General features: G+C 38.7%; 1 protein-coding gene across 4 annotated transcripts in view; it reads left to right on the forward strand.

Annotated features, from left to right (window-relative positions):
- Positions 1–24,962, forward strand: part of plppr2a (phospholipid phosphatase related 2a) — a 76,754-nt gene that overhangs the window by 14,534 nt on the left and 37,258 nt on the right. For 2 of the 4 annotated variants that reach the window (XM_007238231.4, XM_007238229.4), the window contains exon 2: positions 20,819–21,007. In XM_007238231.4, coding sequence (XP_007238293.2) covers positions 20,819–21,007 — 189 coding nt within the window. Of the gene's footprint in view, positions 1–19,812; positions 21,008–24,962 lie in introns of those variants that run through there. The other 2 variants (XM_049467650.1, XM_007238232.4) reach the window with 2 other exon arrangements.

The raw sequence follows: 24,962 nt of genomic DNA on the forward strand, positions 1-24,962 counted from the left end.
AAGTCAGAGCGCACTTTAAGGGAATTATATATATATATATATATCAAGGTGTACTTTTCCCGTCGTTACAATAGCAAAGACACACTGACACACCCTAAATCAAGCTGCACGGTGCACGATTGATGGTTCTCCTACAGATCAAGTTCACAAGAACTCAAAAACGTTTTCATAATCAGAAAACTGCACTTATATGATTATTGAAGTAGTCATGTAAAAAGTATGCTGTCCGATTTCGACCAAAGTATAGTAAAAAAATATATTTAAAAAATCTGATAAATAGAGCTGGATTTTAGCTCAGTAATAAGATTTCTTAATGCAATGTTTGACTGGTACTGTGTACTTTAACTATTAATTATATATATTTTTTTTATATCGCCAAGAATAATGTTATTGTGTAAATACCTTGAAATATTGTGATATTATTTTAGTCGCACAGCCCTATACCAGATAACTCAGTGTAAGTGTATGTGTGCAGGTATGTATGCAGTAGTTGCCAAAGGCGTATACACCTCTGTACATGTATGTATATATATATATATATATATATATATATATATATATATATATATATATATATATATATATGTATATATAAATATATATATATATATGTATGTATATACATATATATATATATATGTATGTATATACATATATATATATATATATATGTATATACATACATATATATATATATATATATATGTGTGTGTGTGTGTGTGTGTGTTGTAGAGTTTGTCTCAGAGCTCTTAATGGATGACAGATTTCTGATGGCAGGCTGCTGCAGTGCTGTGCCCTCGACTGGCAGCAGAAATGCTGAAAACACAGAAGTGCTCTTTGGGCGAGCGAGACTCGAGAGCACCTGAGGGAGATTCGCTCCATTAACAAGATCCGAGCGGCAAGAACGCAAATTAAAGCTCTGCAGATTTACAGCATGTTCCTCACACATCTCCACTGTTTCCATCTGTACAGATTAATATAGGGGACGGTTCTGATGGTCTTTCCATCATTTGATCTGTAATTTCATATTAATTATTTCTCACTTTTGTAAAAAACAATTTAATTTTGTCTTAACTTTTAGTCAGCACTACATTTGAGTTTATTGGTAGATTGGTAGATTTTATTCATTTTTTTATGTGCTAGAAATCTGTGTGTAAAATCATAAGCCTGTCACGATAATGATGTTATCTATTTATCATACAATACATGAACCTAACCTTTGTTCTGACCTCTTTATTTTTTCATTATGTTTTTCTCAGCAGGAAGAGATCATAAGCATAAATCATTGTAAACCGTGAAAAAATGTAAAAAGAAAAAAACATAAAAGAACATCAACTCTAAAACCGTAAACCATAAAAAACGCAAAAAAAAAATAGAAACAACGTGAAAAAACGCAAACCGTAATTTTATTTATATATTATATTTCAGTATAAAAATGATTAACTATTAAGCATACTTTGCTCTTTAAATATGTAAGAACAATGTTGTCATTTTTGTAAAACATGTAAAATGTCTTTTTCTGCAATTTTTCTTTTTTTTAAAACATCAGGTAACAAATTGTGCCTATTTTAGTGACCTATAGTGCACCGGTCAATTGCAGATCACGCAGCTGGATTAAGGGTCTGTCAGTGTGGCTTTGGTATCGTGAGAGCCCAAAAATTTTGCCTTGCGCAGATTAAAAAGCGCGAAAGGCATGAACTAATTCTCTTAATTAATCAGGGGTGTGGTTAATTTTGTGCGTAACGTGAAATAAACCAATCAGTGAGATTGTAGTCATCAATCCCTTTAAGAGGCAGGTGAGTTCGTATCTTAACAGCACAAAACTTTTGTGTGTCTCAACAGAGACAGATACTGACCTGTGAAGATACACCAGCAGCTCATTTAAGGGAACAGCAATATTATTATTATTTTTTTCTTTATTCTGTTTATTGTTGATGTAAAAGCACAATGCACGGCGCTTCTGCATGGCTGAAATAGGATTGTGTGGCTGACTGTTGACTGTTGTCAGGTAGAGGTGGGCAATATTATATCGTATACAATATATCGTGACACAGAAATATCATGATATTAAAAATCCATATTGTGATAATAGGGCTGTTCTGTCTTAAAAGTAGTCTGTTATTTACTATGAAGCTTTAGGTGTATTTATTGTATAATTGTTTTAGTTTGCAGTTTAAATGCATGCACTAAATATTCTGCAATATTATTTGCTGCATTATATTATTTTATGCTATATTATTTATTTTGCCACATTATGATTATACTGTTATACTATTATTCTATATTCCTGAAATTAATTAATTGTTTTATTGTTTTTTCTATATCACCAAGTATATCGTTATCGCAAAAATACCACTAAATATCGTGATATTATTTTAGAGCCATATCGACCACCCCTATTGTCAGGGTTTTAATCAGTGAGTGGCGCACCTGTATTTTTCGTTGCCAAGATAGAAACACTCCAGAAATGAACCTGAACACACCTCACTTCCAGACCACCTCACTCATCAGTGAAAATTTATTTCTAATCTCTGATGCTATTTTAGCGGTGCGGGTGCGGGTGTGAATTTAGACTGTTGATAAGGTGTAAGATAGCAACAAGCGTAGCAACGTATCTTATGCAGCGTGTACAACAGTGCCCATCATTTCATAATGAATGAACCAATCAACAATCTGCAACTTTTTACACTGACTACTATTTAAAGCTCAGAAGCTTTCTTCATTCTCAGATTAGGTCGAAAATGTGGTTTTGTTCAGATAGTGTCCTTTATGGACTACTTGCCAAAAGTTATGGCTGTTTTATATTCTTAAACTATGTAAAATTACATCATTCTTGTAGTCTAATTTACAGATGTTTAGGCCTGTGGATCATTGTTTGCATTGTTCATGTTTTAATCTTTTTGAGATCTGTTTTTATTAAACATTAGAATTAGTATATGATTTTTTCATGTTTTGAGCAGCACAAGGTGTACTTCTCCTGCCGTTACGATAGCAAAGACACACTGACACGCTGCACGGTGACGGCTCGCCTATAGATCGCTAAAATAGTGTTCACAAGAACTCCAAAATGTGTTCTTAATCAGATTACTGCAGTTATCTGATTAGTGAAGTAGTCGTGCTCAATTTCTTAGACTAGAGTAATGTAAAAAAAAAAAATCTGATTAAAAAATCTGATAAATAGAGCTGGATTTTAACTCAGTAATCAGATTTTTGAATGGTATTGTTTACTCTTTTGTAATTGAAATTTTATTGAATTAAGACTCACATGCCAAAAGTCATGGGACAAGAGCTAGTGAAAATGTCCCATGAAATCTAGAGAAAGATGCTCTGATTGGTCAGATCTGGTCAAGATTATCACAACCTACTGAGGGCAGTGGGCGCAGTGGATGATAAAGATATATTGTGAATTCTCTACAAATACAGAGTTTTTAAAGCGATACCTTCTTCTGTGAGTCGTGTGAACGTTTGAGAAAGTGAGAGACTACAATGGTGGTGGAGACGGAACTAAAAATGGCGTATTGGAATCTGTAGGTACTAAAGAATGAATCAGATCTGATTGTGTAACAAATCCAGCCTGAAATAGCTCACACTCACTCTTTCACTCTCTGTGTGTGTGTGTGTGTGTGTGTGTGTGTGTGTGTGTGTGTGTGTGTGTGTGTGTGTGTGTGTGGTAAGATGCTGTTGGCTGCATGTTTGCTACTGTGGAGTAGTTAGTTTGGTGTTGATAGTATGATGTGAATGTTTCAGAATATGAATTCATTATGAACGTATTACCAGAATAATTACACAAATACACATAAACACTCATTAGATTAGTATTAGGATTGTGTACTATGACTATGTACTATTTGCATATGTCCTATGTAGACTAATTTACCTTTTATTGGCCTTAAGGACATGTCAGACATCCCAAGTTGCAAAAGTTGATTTCAGGGAGGTCAACTCCCCCCCCACAACAAAAACAAACAAAAAAAGGCACCCACACCAAAGGATAACGAAACTTTACTTTTATTTTAATTAATTTTATTTTTTATTTTTGGAAGGCCCTGCCTCTGCTTTCCCTGCCTCCGCCATGATCTGCTTTCTTTCACTCCCTGAACAAATCCCGTCCAGGAGGGGGGAAAAACACTGCCCGCCCACACTAAAAACAGATTGGCTGTCTCACAGACTCTTTGCAGAGAACAGGCCAATCAGATCCCTCTCTGTTTTCTCTCTCTCCTTCCCACACGCGATTAGAGAAAAAAAGTCAGTGGCCTGTGTGCGCGTTTGGGGCACTCGTTCTGAATTCCGGGAGATTATATGTGACTCGCGGGCATCAGGGAGCCACTACCGAAATGCAGGAGACTCCCGCAGCTTCAGGGAGACTTGGTTTGTCTGACATGAGTCTATATGCTCCTGCATTGAATATGGAACAGTTTTTGTAAGCAGGGACAATTCTGGCCAGAAGTCACCTGTCACAGTCCTAAACAAACATTATATGATGTTTATGGATCCTTGGCCAAGACTCCTAACACTGCATTGGGTAACTTCTGTAATAGGAGTAGCTTTGTAAGTCACTCTGCATAAGAAGAGATAAAATTGTAAATTTGTTATGTGTATGCAGTAAAAAAACAGCATTCGATTCAGTTAATTCAAAGTTCTGTTGTTAGTTATACTATTGCTAATTCGCTTATTATAGTCTACTTAACTCTTTTTCTGTTTCCTAGTCCTTTTTTCTTGTTCAGTAGGAGAAATCTAGTCTGTTTTGGACTTCAACTAGTCCAGTTCATTTTCTAAGGTAAAATAAAGATGTGCCGGATGTGGCCCTCGGGCTATAAAATGCTATGGTGTCATCTAAACCATCTAGAAACTGCTATTATAGTCTGGACCAATCAATGTAGGTCATTCCAGCCAAGACATGGCTTGATCACCTTTAGCTTTAAATGCTTTCACGCATTCACTGTGGCATTGTGTCAATAAGCTTCTGCAATGTCTCAAGATATATTATTTCAATCCAGTGTTGCTGGATTAATTCTTCACCAAGATCTTGCAGCAGCATTGATGATGGTAGAGTCTGACCAACCGCTGCACAAAGCAGCTCTTCTCCATCCAGCACATCCCAAAGATTCTCAATGAGGTTAAGATCTGGACTCTGTGGTGAACTCTATCAATCCATGTGTGTAAATGATGATCTCATGCTCCCTGAACCCTGAACTCTTTCACAATTCCAGCACCATGAATCCTGACATCATCATATTGGAATATGGCCGTGTTCATCAGGGAAGAAAAAATAAATCCGTTGATCCAGGAATAACCTGGTCTATATTCAGTATATTTAGGTAGTCAGCTGACCTCATTCTTTCAGCACATACTGTTGCTGAACCTAAACCTGCAGACCAACTCCAGCATCAACCAACCAACACATCATTTACTTACTTAAATCCAGATGGAGACTTTCCATGATCAATTCCACCCATTGCACTCCTGTCTACTGTGTTTGGTAAAGCATTTTATAATGAATTTCTGGTGCAAATGTGACACAGCAATATTAAATATTTCCTTTTAAACACCTTTAATCCTCTTAGAAATAGAGCCATAAAGCTCTAAGTAATAAGATTACCATAGCAGTAAAGACTAGCGTAGCCTGGGTTTTGCTGTCAGCATTATCCTTTTTAGTTTTAGCTTCATTCTTATCATAATCCAGGCTGTAATCTCTTGTTCTGTGGTTGCTAGTGAACTTTTCCTCTGTGTAAAGTAGTTCTGCATGGTTTTACACTGTGGCCGGTGGGTCATCTCGCCGTCCTGTGTGCCAGTCCTGTGGCGGCTGAGGTTAAACTACACTGGCAGCTGCATGAAATATTCAGCAAAGCTAAAACACACTAAGCGAGACGGAGGAGGAACAGCACTGCGGGGACAGAGAGCATGAACGAGGGATGAGAGGATGAAAGGACGCTTCAAAACCTGGAAACTCGCATTTGACTCAGTATGCACCTTCTGTATCACATGAAGATGAGCAGAACAGATACAGGGGTTGAACAATGAAACTGAAACACCTGTGATTTTAGTGTGGGAGGTTTCATGGCTAAATTGGAGCAGCCTGGTGGTCAATCTTCATTAATTGCACATTATTGCACCAGTAAGAGCAGAGTGTGAAGGTTCAATTATCAGGGTAAGAGCACAGTTTTACTCAAAATATTGCAATGCACACAACATTATGGGTGACATACCAGAGTTCAAAAGAAGACAAATTGTTGGTGCACGTCTTGCTGGAGCATCTGTGACCAAGACAGCAAGTCTTTGTGATGCATCAAGAGCCACGGTATCCAGGGTAATGTCAGCACACCACCAAGAAGGACCAACCACATCCAACAGGATTAACTGTGGATGCTGTAAGAGGAAGCTGTCTGAAAGGGATGTTCGGGTGCTAACCCGGATTGTATCCGAAAAACATAAAACCACGGCTGATCAAATCACGGCAGAATTCAATGTGCACCTCAACTCTCCTGTTTCCACCAGAACTGTCCGTCACCACAATAAATTATTGTGCTCTAAAACCAGCTCCTGCAGAGGAAGATCTGACCTTCTGAACCTCCAGAAGCTTCTCATCTCATAACAAGTTGTCTTCCGTTCAAGGCCTGATCAGACACAGCAGCAGAGCAGCTTGATTAAAATAATAATCAAGTGATGAAAAGGATCACAGGAAATGAAGGTTTTTATTTATTTTTTTTAGAATGAAATCCTCATTTAATATTCCCAGAGAAAAGCTGTTGACACAAATCCCGAGCAGACATGTTTTTCCTGTCATAAGTGCATCAGGCAGTCTCTTTCAAGGGCATATCATTTTAAATAATTTACAGCTAAAGCTGTTCCCTGAAACGTATAATTTTGCTCTCCACCGAACTTTGAAATATATGATTGCTTAAAACTAACAAAGAAATAATAAAACAATAAAAGTAATATCAGAAAAACTCCAGAGGCAAGCGTGCAATAAGAAAGTTCTTTAATCTCCATATTATTAACATTATCAATAACATTTAGAGCAAATTGAAAATTGTTTGGTTGAGCCAACCCCTGGGCAGCCATTATGACCAAACTGGACACAGGTAAACAGAAAGGGTGTGCAGGTGGAGGTCTTTTAAAGACAATAGAAAGCTGGTGATTGGTTGATGAAGCGCATGAAAAACAGAGAAGGTTCTGAATGGCCTGTTCCCTGCAAAGACTCTGTGAGTCAGCCAATCAGTTTTTAGTGTGGGTATGCAGTGTTTTTTTTTTTTTTTGGATGGGATGTATTCAGGAGCATCATGGCTCCCATCAAAACTCATTTCACCTCTGACTACTCTAAACTATATCCATATCTGGTAAAAGTAAACAACAATGAAAGTCTTGCCCACTGTAAAGTTTGTAATAGTGATTTTAGTATTGCCCATGGGGGACTAAAGTGTATATATATAATTATAGATCACAGAATTTGTAGAACAGTTGTGCTGATCAGTTAGAGAGGATCTCAATTTCAGGCTGTTCCTCAGTGGTTGATGTGGTATTCCAGATGGTTTCCATGATGTTGCTAGCTGGTTGCTGTGTGCATTGCCACATGGTGGCTGCAATTTTGAAATCAGTGCTAGATGATTCCTGCTGTGTTGCTACTGTAGGTGGTTGCTACAGTTTTGCTTGTTAATAAGTGGTTACTAGATGATTGCTTTGAGTTGCTTAGTGTTTGCTGAATTGTTGATATGGTATCTCAGGTGGTTGCTAGATAATGTAAAATAAATGGTTGCTGCAATGTTGGTGATAAGTTAATAGGTGGTTGCTATGACGTTGCCAGGTGTGAAACTATGCAATATGACATTAAATATATTTGTGATGGTTTAGTATATATTATTTGGCCTTTTCACTTTTTTTTTGGCTCAAAATGTGGGGTTGCCAAAAATTCGATGCATCCCTATTGGAGGTCTTTCCATGGAAGTTGTTCACACTTTCTCAACACATTTTGTTCACTATTGTCAGGGTGGTTGCTGTGGATTGCTGGTCGTGAAGAACTTTACGCTACGTCTTGCTGCTCCTCAGAGGTCGTATTGATTGGCCTGTCTGTAGTACTGTACATCATTAGCGCTAACGAGAGGCTAATCACTCTCTTCTCTGCCAAGTGCTGCGAGTCGATAAGGTCGGCCATTTTTCATCCAGACAGCCTCGCGGACAGTTACGGCTGTGTTGTGCCAGCGTGGGGTCTGTGCTAGACAGAGAGCAGAGCAGAGAGATAGAAAGACATATATGATGATAAAGTAGAAAGTATTTTTTTATTTAAAAAAAATTAATCATGATATAACAGAACATCACCAACATTTACCATGTTGTCAGTGGATATGATATAAGTTCTTATCCCATAATATGGTGCATGCCTGTGTAGTCATCGCAGGTTTTTGCTATGGTGTTGCTAAGCGGTTGCTATGGTATAGCTACAGCAGATTGTTGCTACACCTTTGGTAGATGAATGCTGTGGGTTTTCAGGTGGTCATAGGACCTGATATTAGTTCTTATCCCATTATATGTTGCATGCCAGTGTAGTCATCCCAGGTGGTTGCTATGGTGTTGCTACAGTAGGTGGTTGCTACACCGTTGGTAGATGAATTCTGTGGGTTTCTAGGTGGTCATGGGACCTGATATTAATTGTCGTCCCATTATATAGGGCGTGTCAGTATAGTCATTGTCGATGGTTGCTATGGTGTTGTTTAGTGGTTGCTATGTGGTTGCTGCAGTTTTGAGAGATGGCTACCGTGGTTTCCCAGGTAGTCATGGGACCTGGTATTAGTTCCCGTCCCATGATATGTGGCAAGCCAGTGTAGTGATTGCAGGTGGTTGCTGTGGTGTTTCCTACAGTAGGAAGTTGCTACACCTTTGGTAGACACCTGTGGGTTTCCAGGTGGTCATGGGACCTGATATTAGTTCTTTTCCCATAATATGTTGCATGTCAGTGTAGCTGTTGCAGGTGGTTGCTATGGTGTTGCTTGTTGCCATGTGGTTGCTACAGCTTTGATAAAAGGCTGCCGTAGGTTCCAAGGTGGTAATGGGACATGATATTAGTTCTTGTCCAATGACATGGGGCATGTCAGTATAGTCATTGTCGGTGGTTGCTATGGTGTTGTTAAGTGGTTGCTATGTGGTTGCTGCAGTTTGAGAGATCGCTGCCGTGGTTCCGGTGAGGATCTGTGATTAATAGTGGAAAACACTAATAACCTTTCCTTCAAAGATTCTTCTGTGATCCGTTTAGTGCTTTATTTCCCAATTTTCTGTCATAAATCCACAATCTGACACATAATCATTATCTTATCGGGGATCAATGATGCTGCGTTTTTTTTTTTTTTTTTTTTAGAAACAGTAGGATTTAGTTGGTCTGTGGGAGGCGGCGATAACCAGAGTAAGACGGATAAACACTTCAGAAATGACTAGCGTTTTCGGATATTTTAGTTTAAAAAGATAATATATCTGTATGTAAAATCGCAATTACTGTAATTCGAATTAACCGAATTAATTGTGAAAATCGAGTTTGCTACACAGTACCAGTCAAAAGTTTGGACACATCTTTTCAATTCAAGTGTGTTTTCTTTCTTTTTATGATTTTTTTACATTGTAAATTTATTATTAAAGACTATATTAAAGCTAAACAGGAAAACATGCAGAATTATTCAGAAAAAAAAATGGTTAAACTCTCAAGCCTGGCGCTGAAACCACGCCCATCTCACCCACACTTAGCTCTACCTGCAAATTCCAGTCACAGGACTACACTACCCAGAACGCACCACTCACTCTCAACTCTCACGATCATGTGACTAATTCAGGAAGTAATTCGCCTGAGTACTAGCACCTGGGGAGCCAGGTATAAAAGACTGCCCAGAACTCATCTACAGTTTTAACCATTTCTTTGTCATCTATACTGTACTGATTTTTAGTAAGGGGGGAAAAAATCGATTATAATCGAAAAATATTATAAAAGATAATTTTTTAGGCCATAATCACCCAGAACTAGAGCGAATACAGAAACTCTACCCTACATATTCCCCTAATGCCCGTTCATCCACCCCCTTCAAACACAGGACTGCAGTGCATGCAGAGATGTAGGCACCTGTCAGTCAGAATTACAGTCAGTAATGAGCTCTGCATGCACACAGAGAACCTATCCGTCAAGCTCCCTCTGCATGACACGCCGTGTCCAATAGCTTCAGACTGTCCTTCAGCAGAACAGCAGCCAAGAAAACCCCTCAACTTATCTACAGGTAATGAGCTTTGATTTAAGACCTAATTAGACTTTAAACCTACGAGTGGCAGGAGGGAAGCCACTCGCAGGCCGAGGCTGCCAGGCCGAGGTGTGTAGAGGAGGTGAGGCTGTATGTCTCGCTCTTACAGCTTCAGGTGTCACTAAGCACTTTAGAGGGTGTTAATGAGAAACTGAGGCACCCAACACACACACACACACACACACACTTTTTTGTGTTATGAATATCAGATTAATGTAATATTCATGTAGTAAAATCAAGATCAAGACCAGTTTTTGCCCGGTAGCCTGCTCTTAACCAGCATAGTGTAAGTTGCATTTAGACCAGCTATTTTTAACTGGTGGGTTGACATGTCATGGCCAACTTGTAAAAAAATAAATACATTGAAAAAAAAATAAATAAATGAAAATAATTAATGCTCATCTGATTTTGTACTTGACTTTTATATAATATTACCTTTGGTAGATGGATGTTGTCGTTTCCCAGGTGGTCATGGGACGGGATATTAGTTATTGTCCTATGAAATGTGGCATGCCAGTGTAGTCGTCCAAGGTGGTTGCTATGGTGTTGCTAAGTGGTTGCTATGTGCTTGCTACAGTTTGGAAAAATTGCCGGGTGGTCATGGGACCGGATATAAATTCTTGTCCCATGATATGTGGCATGCCAGTGAAGTCATTGTAGATGGTTGCTATGGTGTTGCTAGTTGGTTACTACAGTCATGTGATCATGTAAGTGTATGCTGTCATGGTGAGGTGAATTTTGGGTAGTGTAGTCTAAAGAAAGACTCAAGATCCCAGGTAGAGCTGAGTGCAGGTACCAGACGTGACACCTCTTTATTTCTTTATTTCCCAGGATGCTCCAGTGTATCATTATTTCTTAAACAATCTAAATTATGTTATTTCCTGAGTACAATTATATTATTATTTTTTCTCTTATAATAATACTTTCATATCGAAATAAATGACTATATATATATATATATATATATATATATATATATATATATAGTTTTTGCATGATTTTTTAATGAGAGAACCGAGCCAAATTACAAAGATAGACGACTAGAGTAGACTAGATTCTGGCTGCTGTTCAGGGTCGCTGGTTCGTAAAGAGAACAGGGGCGTCGCCTGGCCTGGGCATCCGGGGCTTTAGCCCTGAATGATTATCCAATAGCCCCGAATCGTTTCGCTTAGCTCAGCTGTATTGTTAATGAGGGGACCGCTGTGTGCATGGAAAATCTATTAACGCTAATCACAGTGCCGGATCAAGGATAATGTTCTGCCTTTCAGGAGAAACAGCCAATCAGCTTGCTGGTTTTGCGGAGCACAGTGAGTTAGTAGGGAATTTAGTACTATACTTAGTTTAAACAAGTTTTTAAACCTGGTCTCTGCCCTAAAATTGTATGTTTTCCACCGGATCAACTGACCAGCTAATAAACTACACATTATAGTGTAAATATATATATATACACGTATTAGCTGGGCTGAGCCCCGTAGCTTTACACACCCAGGCATCGTCCCTGGTAATGGATCCTGATGGCCAGTATGAATTATGATCTGTGTAAATTATGAACATTTGAACATCGCAAAATGAAATATAAGCCAGAAAATAGTATTTTTACTCTGGAAACAGATTAATCTGTTCAGGCCGAATATAAAAGTGCGTTAGAAATGCTAAACAGTCGGGGATGATTTACTGCAGCTGAACAACGAGGCTTAATTAGATTGGTCAAATTGCTTCATGGCCTCTAGTCACTGGTCTACTGTCACTGCTATCAGCATCTGGGCATGTTAGCATTAAAATAGCTCCACCATCTGCAAGCTGAGATTATCCAGATGTAGCCCTGACGCAGTCTTACTCGGACCACTGGAGTTATGATTATATATAGCTTTAGTCTCCAATTATGAGTGATATATGTTGACTCGAGCAGTCAGAAGTGAAGTTACTCATCATAAAGTAGAGAGAGGTGCAGACTTTAAGGAGAAATGAGGATTTATTAAGAGGCACAGCATGTTAACATTTTACCAATATGGTTTTCTGTACAGTATATAGACATTATCATCAACCCACTGTTCAAAAAAAAAAAAAAAAGAATATACTTATAGATGAAAACAAAAAAAACACCAAGAATTTGAATGCTAGAATACAAGGAAAGTATTTTAAAGTATTGTTTTTTTTAACTTAGTTCTCATAATCTGGATTAGAGCATTACTTAAATAGTTCTATTCACTGTATACCAACTCTGCCTCTTCACAACTTTACAACTGATGCTCTCAAAACACATTTTGTTTAAGAGGGGAAAGTAATATTTACTGTATATTCTACATTAATGTCATATGTAGGCATTATGTATATATGGAGCTTATATTAAATTCTGTCTAGTACAAAAAAATAAAATAAAAGGTCATGATCATGGCAATTTAAATTTTTACATTTTGTCTAATTGGACAGAATCAGTAAGAAAGCAGCATTTAACCACCAACCACCAGCAGAAGGCCTGGAATCTGGATCTAGGCTAAAAAAAACTCCAAGTCCCAGAATCCCTAGTGCTAATCTGCACAAAAAAAGGCTCTGCTCTGAAACACAGCTTAAAAACCTCAGGCAAGCTTCAGTTCTCTGTCGCACCTTTGTAGAAGGGTGACCGGTAACAGTGGGTAACAGAGAAAAGAAATAAAGAAAAAAGAGAAAGACTCACAAAGAAAGAAAAGAAATTCTTAAAGAAAAGCACAAGAAAAGATAAGATAAAAAAAAACATAAGTTTCTTTTTTTTTATTTGTTTGGTTGTACTGGTTGTTCTATCCTGGTAGCACACTGGTCTGTAGTCCCCAATGTTGGGAGTTCAAATCCCACCTTGGTCAGCCCTTAAAGTGAACAACAATCTACAGGGGTTGGACAATGAAACTGAACACCTGTCATCATTTTAGTGTGGGATGTTTCATGGCTAAATTGGAGCAGCCTGGTGGCCAATCTTCATTAATTGCACATTATTGAACCATTAAGAGCAGAGTGTGAAGGTTCAATTAGCAGGGTAAGAGCACAGTTCTGCTCTAAATATTGCAATGCACACTATAACATTATGGGTGACACACCAGAGTTCAAAAGAGGACAAATTGTTGGTGCACGTCTTGCTGGCGCATCTGTGACCAAGACAGCAAGTCTTTGTGATGCATCAAGAGCCACGGTATCCAGGGTAATGTCAGCATACCACCAAGAAGGACCAACCACATCCAACAGGATTAACTGTGGACGCTGTAAGAGGAAGCTGTCTGAAAGTGATGTTCGGGTGCTAACCCGGATTGTAACCAAAAAATCATAAAACCACAGCTGATCAAATCACGGCAGAATTCAATGTGCCCCTCAACTCTCCTGTTTCCACCAGAACTGTCCGTCACCACAATAAATTATTGTGATCTTAAACCAGGTGTTTCAGTTCCATTGTCCAACCCCTGTATATCAGTAACCATACATGCAGACAAATAAATCACATAAATACAGTATATTAATAAAAAAAGTCCCCCTCCTCTACAACACAGTAACAGAATTTGAATTTTCAATTGAAAATCTCTTGGCTGTAGATTTTTTTTTTTTGTGACTATATAGAACAAAAACAGAGATGGTCTTTTAGCGGAAAAAACAGGAACCAAAAACAGCATCAGATATAAACCAGCAGAAAGCAGAGTTTCAGAGCGTCTTTACCGATATCTAAATTTGTAGGAGTTGAAAATAGTCCTGGTGCCATATGGAATCCTCCCTCCTCCTCCCGCTCGGAATTAATGCTCTCTGAATGAGCAGAGACCCACATCGCGATTCTGGCACCATGGGTTACAGGACCATGTGGGCCCTGTGTGCTCGCCAAATTTAAACAGCATGCCCAAGTGCTTTCTAAATAATCAGAATCTGTCAGTGTTGAACTGACCACAGTAGCAGAACCGACAGCAGTGGAAACTCGGGCCTGGTCTGAAGCCTCCATCACCCCTGCTGAACAACAGTCAAGCTCAAGACCAGCTTTAGATGATAACTGGTTTCAGTTGGTCAAAGCTGGTTTTTGATGGTCAGGATGTTGGTGATGGTTGGTGTAAGCTTGTTTCCAATAGGAACAACATGTTGGTTGACCAGCTCTTGACCAGCATAGTGTACAATATGTTATATTTGTTAAAAGTGTTTAATCAGGGTCTGGATGTCATGCACTTTTTTGCATTGTAGATTAATACTTAAGTCATCCAACAAACAAACCAGAATATGTTTTATATTTTACATTTTTCTTAGTCAGATTTATGAAGTAGAGTCACCTGGAATTCAGGCTTCAGGCTTCAAGAGTTAATTACTTGAATTTCTTGTCTCTTAATGTAAAGGTTTGAGAGCATCAGTTAAAGTAAAGTAGTGAAGAGGTAGAGTTACAGGTATACAGTGAATAGTGAATATTTGAGTAATGTTCTAATTTATATTATGGCAAGAACTACTCAAGTAAATAAAGAAACAATACTATAAGAATAAATGAAGGTCAGTTCATCCTCAAGTGCACGTTTTGATGATGAAACTGGCCGTCATCAGGACCAAACCAAGGAAAATAACAGCAAGAGAGGTGAATTATGGGAGATGTAGTCTTTAGGGTGGAACAGGACCAAGGCTAAAAGATATATATGTTTTTTTATGTATTACTGTGTTTTCAATTACAATATTCCAGTTTACACTGTAGAGTTTGGAAGTTTAATTGTCATTTTAGTCATATTATTTGCATTTAACAAAATGACAATTATCATGAGCGATTCCACAGTTTTCTATATGGCACATTCTATATGAACTTAAAAATCAGTGGGCAGTGCGGCAAGTCCTGCTGGAAAATGAAATCCTCATCTCCATAATAGTTGTCAGCAGAAGGAAGCATAAAGTGCTGTAAGATTTTCCGGGGCACAACTGCACTTACTTATATAACACGGTGGATCAACACCAGCAGATGACATGGAGATCTGGATTTCATTTTCCAGCAGGACTTGGCACACTGCCCACACTGCCAAAAGTACCAACTGGCACGGATTTATGGGTTTTCATTGGCTGTAAGCCATAATCATAGGGCTTAAAAAAGATCACTCTGTGTGTAATACATCTATAATATAATATATCGTCGCTGTCCAATGAAAAACAAGTAGCTTCATTTTTGTAGATTTTTTGTTTACTACATAATTTGAACACATTAATTGTCCCTTACACTGTGCCAAAATTCCGTGGTCCTTGAAAGGACCAATAGAAATACTTAAAACCTGTGTGTCTATTTTATTTAACGTTGTTTATGTAACTGGCTGATCTAAAACTCAAGTCTGCATCTCGGAGGCTCAGAGCGGTGGCTTGTGAAAGCCAGTGTTAATGTGAGTCATCATGTCCTGCTTTTTCATGGTTATTAAGACCTTCATAAGCGCAGGCATCTCTGTGCAGTAGCCTCTCCCTCCAGGCTCAGCATATGCCTGCATCACGCCGTTGACTCATGATGAGATTAGGACGGAGTGGGATTTTTCACGATGAGTGGAATAAAGATGTGTATTTTGAGCTTTCCCGTGAGTAATCTGATCTAATGAGACACTCGCGTTGTGTTGGGCTTCTCAAAGGTAGGACTGACTGTCCTGAGACTAGTGTAGGTGCATGAACGTACGCTGGGTTTAGCGCTTAGCCAGACCGTGAAATCGCCTCTGCGACATTTATGTAATTTATCTTTTTGACCCTAAATCTTCTTTATTTACATATTCATCTTAAAACCAATTCAAAATCATATATATGTATATCTATTTGGAGCTATTTGACTATAATATTGACTGTACATAACATGTGGTCCCCTATTTTCGTCCTGATTTTCAAGGAAATTCAAAACACGTCACTTCCTGCCTTAGACGAACAATTTATCTGTATTCTAACAAAAAATTATGCCATAAAACATTATTTTAGTATCGCTAACAATGTTGTAAATCTGTGCGTAAAAAACGGTGTGGAGTGCGCAGCATATTTTCGTATTTTTTCTATGTTGTACACTACTTAGGGAGCCTAATTCTAAGTGAACAAGGGTGTCGCCATGTTTTTCTGATGTAATCAGAGTATGGATGCCCACACAGAACAATTGCAATGTCATTATACACCACTGGGAGGCGCTGGATCCCATAGACACAGTGCAGAAACACTAAGCCATGTCTCCAATAGGTGGCGCAGACAAAGATCAGGTTAAGAGTTGGTATTATTAAAATAAAAGCTTAAGTGTATATATTTTCCAGTTAATATAGGGTATTTTGTGCTGAATATAATTTGGCTGAAAATAGGGGACTTATTATAATTATAATTCCGCAGGTCTAGCTGGGGGGGCGCCAAAGTAAACAAAACTTTAATTCTTTCAAAAACTTTAATTTTCTTTTAAAGTCAAACGAGCGCTGGACTTAAATCTACACATATTTCTCTCCTAAAAAACATTGATTTGGGTGAGTAAATCTTTTACGTTTATTTACAGTAAGCTTAGATTTCCACAATTTTAACTGAAATGGCAGAAAATAGAGGCCAACGCGATAGCATGGTAGCTGTGGTTCAATTTCATTCTGTTCTGTAGAAATGAAGCCTGTGAAACTGTAATTAATATATTTTATTACCAAGTTTACTTTACTTATAGTTAACAACGCAGCACACAAGAAGTTATGTCAAACCTGTATTTTTTGGTTGAGAACCTCAGCCAGTACACAGCAGGATTAGCCAGCAGACTTTGTCTGAAGGAGGGATCTGTACCTGCTGTCTGTGGCAAGTTCTAAAGAGGTGGCGTTGGTATGCAGTGAATAGCCCTATTGGAGTAATGTTCTAATCCATATTATGGCAAGAACTACTGGCACTCATCAGGACCACCCCAGAAAATGAAGAGCAAGAGTTTCCTCTGTTGCACAGAATAATTAAAAAAAAAGTTAACAGCTCTCCATATAAGAGCATTTAAATGCAAAACACAAGCAAGCTAGTTCATACTTAACCATGATAGAAACACAATACTCCTTATTTGAAAGCACTTATATCTCCCCTAACATCTGCTGACTTGCCACGGGCAGCAGGTATAGATTCCTCCCTCAGACAAAGTCTGCTGGCTAATCCTGCTATGTACTGTGCAATGGTATTTGCTTGTTTCTGTACATATTATTTTGTTGCTTTCAGGCCACATAATATAAACATTCTCCTACAGTACCAGTGCAATCCCTGGAGCAGTGTGAAAAACATAGCCGAGAGGAGCAGCAGCTGATTATATAAAACAGTGTAACAGTAGCTGCTGCTGGTGATCTTGTTTTTGAGGCTGTTCGTAAGCGGTTATAATACACAACATGTTCTAAATGCCAGCTATTTCCTCAAACAGTAGAAGCATCCAGCTATTACAGTCTGCTGTCTCTGGGAAAGGACAGACAGACAGAACACTTTCTGAAGATTGACTGACACTGGGTTTATAAATAAATCACTGTGTGTATTTGCCTGTATATAAAGTTTCAAGACACCTGTCTTTTTAGAAAAATGAGGAAGGAAACTCAGGGAAACGACAGTATAATATGCCTGTAAAACAAAAAACAGCTATTTTTTATGTATTATTATTATTATGCCAGCTTACATTATAATATACAGCTTTGGAAAACAGGAAGACATGATGAGTTTCTTTGATTTTACCAAATTGAAATCCTCTGGAATATAATCAAGAGGAAGATGGATGATCACAAACCATCAAACCACCAAACTGAACTGCTTGAATTTCTGCACCAGGAGTGAAGCAGCATAAAGTTATCCAAAAGCAGTGTGTAAGACTGGTGGAGGAGAACATGCCATTTTTTTCTGACAAATATTGATTTCTGAACTCTATGAATATGAATTTGTTTTCTTAGCATTAATTAAGGTCTTTTTGTTATTTCAGCCATTTCTTATTTTCTGCAAATAAATTCTCTTAATGACAATATTTTTTTTGGGAATTTATTTGGAATTTGGGAGAAATGTTGTCTGTAGTTGATAGAATAAAAAAACAATGTTCTTTTTACTGAAACATAAACCTATAAATAGCAAAATCAGAGAAACTGATTCAGAAACTGAAGTGGTCTCTTATTTTTTCCAGAGCTGTATAGAAGAATATAGTATACAGTAGTCCAGAGAGTCAGTATTTGCATTGTAGTACAAAAGAGCACAAGCTAGAGTAGTAAATATTATAAATGAAATATGAAAAATTTAAATAAAGGACTATAACTTTTAGTTGATTACAGATGAATAGTATGAACCCAAAATAGTTTTATTTATTAATATACAGCTGTATCAGTTTCTCTGATTTTGCTATTTATATGTATATGTTTGAGTAAAATAAACATTGTTGTTTATTCTATAAACTACAAACAATATTTGTCACAAGTTCCAAAAATAAATATAATCATTTAGAGCATTTATTTGCAGAAAATGAGAAATGGCTGAAAAAACAAAAAAGATGCAGAGCTTTCAGACCTCAAATAATGCAAAGAAAACAAGTTCATATTTATAAAGTTTTAAGAGTTCAGTAATCAATATTTGGGGGAGTAACCCTTTTTTAAGGTTTTTAATCATAGTTTTCATGCATCTTGGCATCATGTTCTCCTCCACCAGTCTTACACACTGCTTTTGGATAACTTTATGCTGCTTTACTCCTGGTGCAAAAAATTCAAGCAGTTCAGTTTGGTTTGATGGTTTGTGATCATCCATCTTCCTCTTGATTATATTCCAGAGGTTTTCAGTTAAACTGGTAAAATCAAAGAAACTCATCATCAAGTGGTAACTTGATCTTTAAACTTATCTTTTTTAATTCTCCAAACATTCTCTATTGAGGACAGGTCAGGAGAGCAGTCAGCTCATTCCAGTACCTGTACCCTCCTCTTCTATTGTGTGCAGCATGTGGTTTTACATTGTCTTGTTGAAAAATGTGTAGATGTACCTGAAACAGGTGTAGCCTTACAGGCAGCATATCTCAAGCCAAAGTGTATTATTTTGCATTAATGCTGCATCACAGAAGTGTACTCTGTGTCTGTGTGTGTGTGTGTGTGTGTGTGTTTGAATAGAAGCCCCTCTGGGTTTCCCTCATCTGTGCCATGCACACACACACACACTAACACACACACATACAGATGCCCCCTGAGTTCTTCAGGGAGTGTATTATGGGAGAGTGTGTTTCATGGACGTGAATTTGGGAATGTTGCTGAAAGAAGCCTCCATTTAAAATGTGTTAATGAATATGTTCACACATGGCTCTCTCTCTCTTTCTCTTTCTCTCTCTCTCTCTCTCTCTCACACACACACACACACACACACACACACACACACACACACACACACACACACTTACGCTCAAGTAGCACACACTTCCACACTTCCAGACTCGTATGCCAGCTTCAGCACACCCCCCTTCCCTTCTCGTTCTGTGTGTGTTACTCTATCCCTCTCTCTCTTTCTCTTTCTCTCTCTTTCTCTGTGTATCGGTCCCTCTCTCTTTTCTATAGCTCACTCTCCTCCTCCTCTCTCTCTCTCTCTCTCTCTCTCTCTCTCTCTGCTGGGATGCTCTGCCAAAGCTAAGAAAATGTGTTCCTTCTCTGTAGGAGCTTTTCCATCTCTCTCTCTCTCTCTCTCTCTCTCTCTCTCTCTCTCTCGCTTGCTCTCTCCATCTCTCTCTCTCTGATACTAGAAACTGTGTTTCTTCTCTGTAGGAGCTTTTCTGTCTTTCTCACTCTCACACTTATCTCTCTCTTTCTCTATGTATCTGTTTCTTTCTTCTTTTCTATAGCTCATTCTCCTCCTTCCTTCCTTTTTCTATCTCTCTGTGCTTTTCTCTCTCTCTCTCCGATACAAGAAAACGTGTTCCTTCTCTGTAGGAGCTTTTCTGTCTTTCTTACTCTCATCCTCACTGTTATCTCTCTCTCTTTCTCTATGCATCTATCTTTCTCTTCCTTTCTTTAGCTCATTCTCCTCCTTCCTTCCTTATTCTCTCTTTCTGTACTCTTCCCTCTCTCTCTAGGACCATCTCTCTCTCTCTTCCCCATCTCTCTCCGATGCTAGAAAACATGTTCCTTCTCTGTAGGAGCTTTTCTCTCTCTTTCCTTCACTCTCTCTCTTTCCATATTCCTCTCTCTCTCTCTTTCTCTCTGCATCTCTCTCTATCTCTCTGATACTAGAAAACGTGTTCCCTCTCTGTAGGCGCTTCTCTCTCTTTCCTTCGCTCTCTCTCTTTCCATACTCCTCTCTCTCTCTCCGATGTTAGAAAACATGTTCCTTCTCTGTAGGAGCTTTTCTCTCTCTTTGCTTCACTCTCTCTCTCTTTCCATACTCCTCTCTCTCTCTCTCTTTCTCTCTCCATCTCTCTCTCTCTATCTCTCTGATACTAGAAAACGTGTTCCTTCTCTGTAGGAGCTTCTCTCTCTCTCTCTCTCTCTCTCTCTCTCTCTCTCTCTCTCTCTCTCTCTCGATGCCGGTGTTGGTGTGTGTGGTAGTAAAGCTGTGGAGTGTTTCTCCTCCTCCTCCTTTTTCTTCTTCTTCTTCTTCTGGATTGTAAAGGCAGGATCATGTTCTATTTCCAGCTGGTGATCATGGCGGGCACCGTGCTGTTGGCGTATTACTTCGAGTACACCGACACCTTCCCCGTGCACGTCCAGGGCTTCTTCTGCTACGACAAGTCCTTCTCCAAGCCCTACCCGGGTCCCGACGAGACCAGCAAAGTGCCGCCGGTGCTGGTCTACTCGCTGGTCACCGCCGTGCCCACCATCACGGTGAGTACCCGGCACGCTGCTGTGCTCTCTCTCCCTCTCTCTCTCTCTCTCTCTCTCTCTCTCTCTCTCTGTGTGTACCTCGCTCGCCCGCTCTCTCTTTCTGCCGTGCTGTGGAATGAACTTGCGTGGGTGCTGATGCTGCCGGTTGAGCACGGATAAAAGGATAGGCTGGTATGTGTGAGTAGGTGGGCGGCTTGTTGCGAGGGTGTGTGTGTGAGTGTGTGTGTGTGTGTGTGTGTGTACGTATGAGTGAAGGAGAAGGGCACTTACAGAACTGCACTTGATTTACAATATAAAAGCTAGTGCTGGCCGATTTAACGGCACATTGATATCAGTGTCTGAATATTATGACCACCTTCTTGTTTCTGCATTCACTGTCCATCTTATCAGCTCTTAGAACCTTATAGTTCTTCGGCCCAATCCCATTTCTCCGTTTGTACCCCTAACACTTGTTTTAGAGCAGGGGTGTCCAAACTACGGCCCGCGGGCCATCTGCAGCCCGTTTCCTTTTTTGGAGCGCCCCGCGAGGTATTTTAAATAGAATGAGAGTTGGCCCGCAGGTTTTTATAATGTGAGATTCAAAGTTTGAATGCTAGGTGTCAGAAACGGGCCAAAGAGTGTAAAAGCGGAGAGAGTGAAGTTTTAGCGCAAAAAAAATGTCCAAAGAGCCTAAAAGTGGAGAGGGTGCGCATTTCTAGTGCAGAAAAACAGGCCAAAGAGTCTAAATGCGGAGAGAGTGCGCATTTCTAGCGCAGAAAAGCGGGCCAAAGAGTCTAAAAGCAGAGAGGGTGCGCATTTCTAGCACAGAAAAATGGGCCAAAGAGTCTAAAAGCGGAGAGAGTGTGCATTTCTAGCGCAGAAAAACGGGCCAAAGAGTCTAAAAGCGGAGAGAGTGCGCATTTCTAGCACAGAAAAACGGGCCAAAGAGTCTAAAAGCGCAGGGAGTGCGCATTTCTAGCGCAGAACAACGGCCAAAGAGTCTAAAAGTGGAGAGAGTGCGCATTTCTAGCGCAGACAAACAGGCAAAAGAGTCTAAAAGTGGAGGGAGTGCACATTTCTAGCACAGAAAAACAGGCCAAAGAGTCTAAAAGTGGAGAGAGTGCGCATTTCTAGCGCAGAAAAAATGGGCCAAAGAGTCTAAAAGTGGAGAGAGTGCGCATTTCTAGCGCAGAAAAAATGGGCCAAAGAGTCTAAAAGCGGAGAGAGTGCGCATTTCTAGTGCAGAAAAACAGGCAAAAGAGTCTAAAAGTTGCCGTAATTAAGGAGTTTAATATTAAGAGACATCATGAAATGAATCTTAGTTTACACAACACTGTCAAAGATAAAGATAGTAAATAAAGTAAAATGGTGTGTAAATAAAAGAAATCAGGAAAATGTATTATTTAAAGTGGTATATTTCATTATTTGTTTTATTACAGTCTGTGGCCCGTGACTTCAAATATATTTCTCCTTCTGGCCCCCAACAAAAAAAGTTTGGACACCCCTGTTTTAGAGTGTAACCCTTCCTCTTGAACAGAGTTAGAAGGGTAATGGGTGAATTGGGACAACACAGATATAGCGTTATAGCATTGGAGCAACCTAACAAAGTTCAGCAACCTAACTTCTGCTGCTTATCTATTTCACTTTAGGGCGTATTTTATTGTATGTCTTCAGAAAGGGAGGCAGGTGGTGTGGCAATTAATTATTACTGTCTATTACTTCATTTATGTGTGATTGGAAGCTAAAATTAGCTTTTGTTAGCATTTATTTTATTTTATTTTATTTTTTCATTCCACCTTAAATGCTGCTTCTTCTGCAATCTGCTGCACTAGATTTAAGGTGGAACAGGACAGTCAGCTAGCTAGATATCTACTGAGATGAGCTACTAGTGATTTTATTATGCTTGTTATATAAAAAAGAAAATGGACATCAGCTATTGAAACGACACATTAAAACATGGTAATATAGCTAGTGGTATTTTTAATAACTTTTAACAAGGAAAATAACAATATTTGTGGTTTCTTTCGAAGTTTGTGCCAGTGCCATCTTGCCAGTGATTCTCAATACCCTCTGTTTGGAGTGTTCCTCTGAAAAATCTCAGTTTGAAGGGTCATGTAGGTCATGTATTCTCCATCAGAAAAAGCTTATTTCTTGATACATTTGTCACATTCTTGTCTGTTTTGTCACATGTTTTCCTTCTCTGTGCTTATCTGTTCATTTGTAGCTCCGCCCCCTTGTTACCTGGTCCCAGGTGCTTTTCTGTTTGTGTGTATTTATAGTCCCCCTTGTTCCTTGGTTCCATAAGCCAGGTTACATGTTTTCATTTTTCTATGTAACCCGCGTTTCTTTTTGTTCCTGTTTTTCCCAAAATACTTTCTCTTCTCATCTCCTTCCTTCTGATATTACGTGACATTAATCTGGAAATTTTAACACATTCTACAGTGTGCAGTTTGTGTGATCAAACTAAAAATGGACAAAAATATAGATAATTTATTAATAATAATAATAATAATAATAATAATAATAATAATAATGGCGGCACCGAGTGGACCAGCAAACTAAAGCACTGTCACTTTAATTGGGAGATTGCTGGTTTGAATCCCAATCATGCAGCTTGCCATGGTTGCCAGGTTCGCATTTTTTCAACCAAATTGGGCTTGTATGAAAATGCAGTCATGTTCCAGTGCGTTTTTTTTGGGCTACTTTTAAAAATTACATCAGCTTCCAAAAAACAAAAAAGTCTCAAAAAAACAAAAAATGTTAAAAGCGGAGAGAAGAGAGTTCAGGAGGGGCAAGAACAGAAATAAATACTGTAAGTAAAAGTAATTTTTTTGCTAATTACTTTACGTTACTATTAAATGTTCTTAACTGGGATGTAAAACTGTTATAAAATTAAACGCTAATAAAACACTAATGTTACAATATTATTAATGACTTAAAGATAAATAGCAATATTGATAGTAATAAATCCATTATAAACAAAATACTAAGTCGTACACTCCAGTCTACACTAGTTTTGCCATTTGCTTTGAATGTGAGACAGACATATATTTTTGGGCTAGTTTAAGCTTCTGAAGGGCGGGTTTTATTTTAGACTGACTTTGGGCTGGATATTTTTGTTGGACCTGGCAACCCTGGCTGGAGTCCTGAGAGAGCACAATTGGTCTTGCTCTCTTTGGGTGGATACAGTAGATGGCGCTCTTTCCCCTCATCACTCCAAAAGAAAAAGAGTGATGTGGATCAGCACAAGGTGTGAGCTGATGTATCAGAACCGAGTCGCTGCGCCTTCCTCCGAGTGTTAGCGCTGTGATGCTACTCTGCAATGCTACAGCATCAGCAGCAGTTCAAAAAGAGGCGGAGTCTGACTTCACATGTTTTGGAGGAGGCATGTGCTAGTCTTCATACTCCTTGTGTTGTGGCATCACCAGTGATAAGTAGGGCTGAAACTAATGATGATCATTTTTTCGATTAGTCGATTAGTCGATTAGTCAACGTTTATTTCTGCCATGTCCTCCATCTCTAAAAACAACAGAAAAACAGCTAAACATGAAATTAAAAAGGCATTTAAATGTCCACATGCTGTTTGAACATGGAAAGTACTGATATTTAGTGAATAAATATGTAATCTGTTGTGTTGGGGCACGTTTGGAGACACAGACCAAGTTTCTTCTGTCATGCAGTACTGTTACAAATTAACCATTAGTCGACAATGAAATTTGTAGTCGACAAACTTAAATAATCGACATTGTCGATTATATCGACTAATCGCTGCAGCCCTAGTGATAAGTAGCAGCTGAATGGGAGGGACAATGGAAAATTTTAAGTAAAAAAAAAATGTAGATAATTCTTTTTCATTGGACGGCAACAATATACACACACACAAGTATTGTGTTGTATGTGTGTTAAGTGTATTTTGAGTGTATTTACTGTAGGAAAAAGGCACATTAATGGGGTCAGTGCGAGTGGCAGGTTGGAG

This window comes from Astyanax mexicanus, chromosome 19 (assembly GCF_023375975.1).
Source record: "Astyanax mexicanus isolate ESR-SI-001 chromosome 19, AstMex3_surface, whole genome shotgun sequence".
Lineage (NCBI taxonomy): Eukaryota > Metazoa > Chordata > Actinopteri > Characiformes > Acestrorhamphidae > Astyanax > Astyanax mexicanus.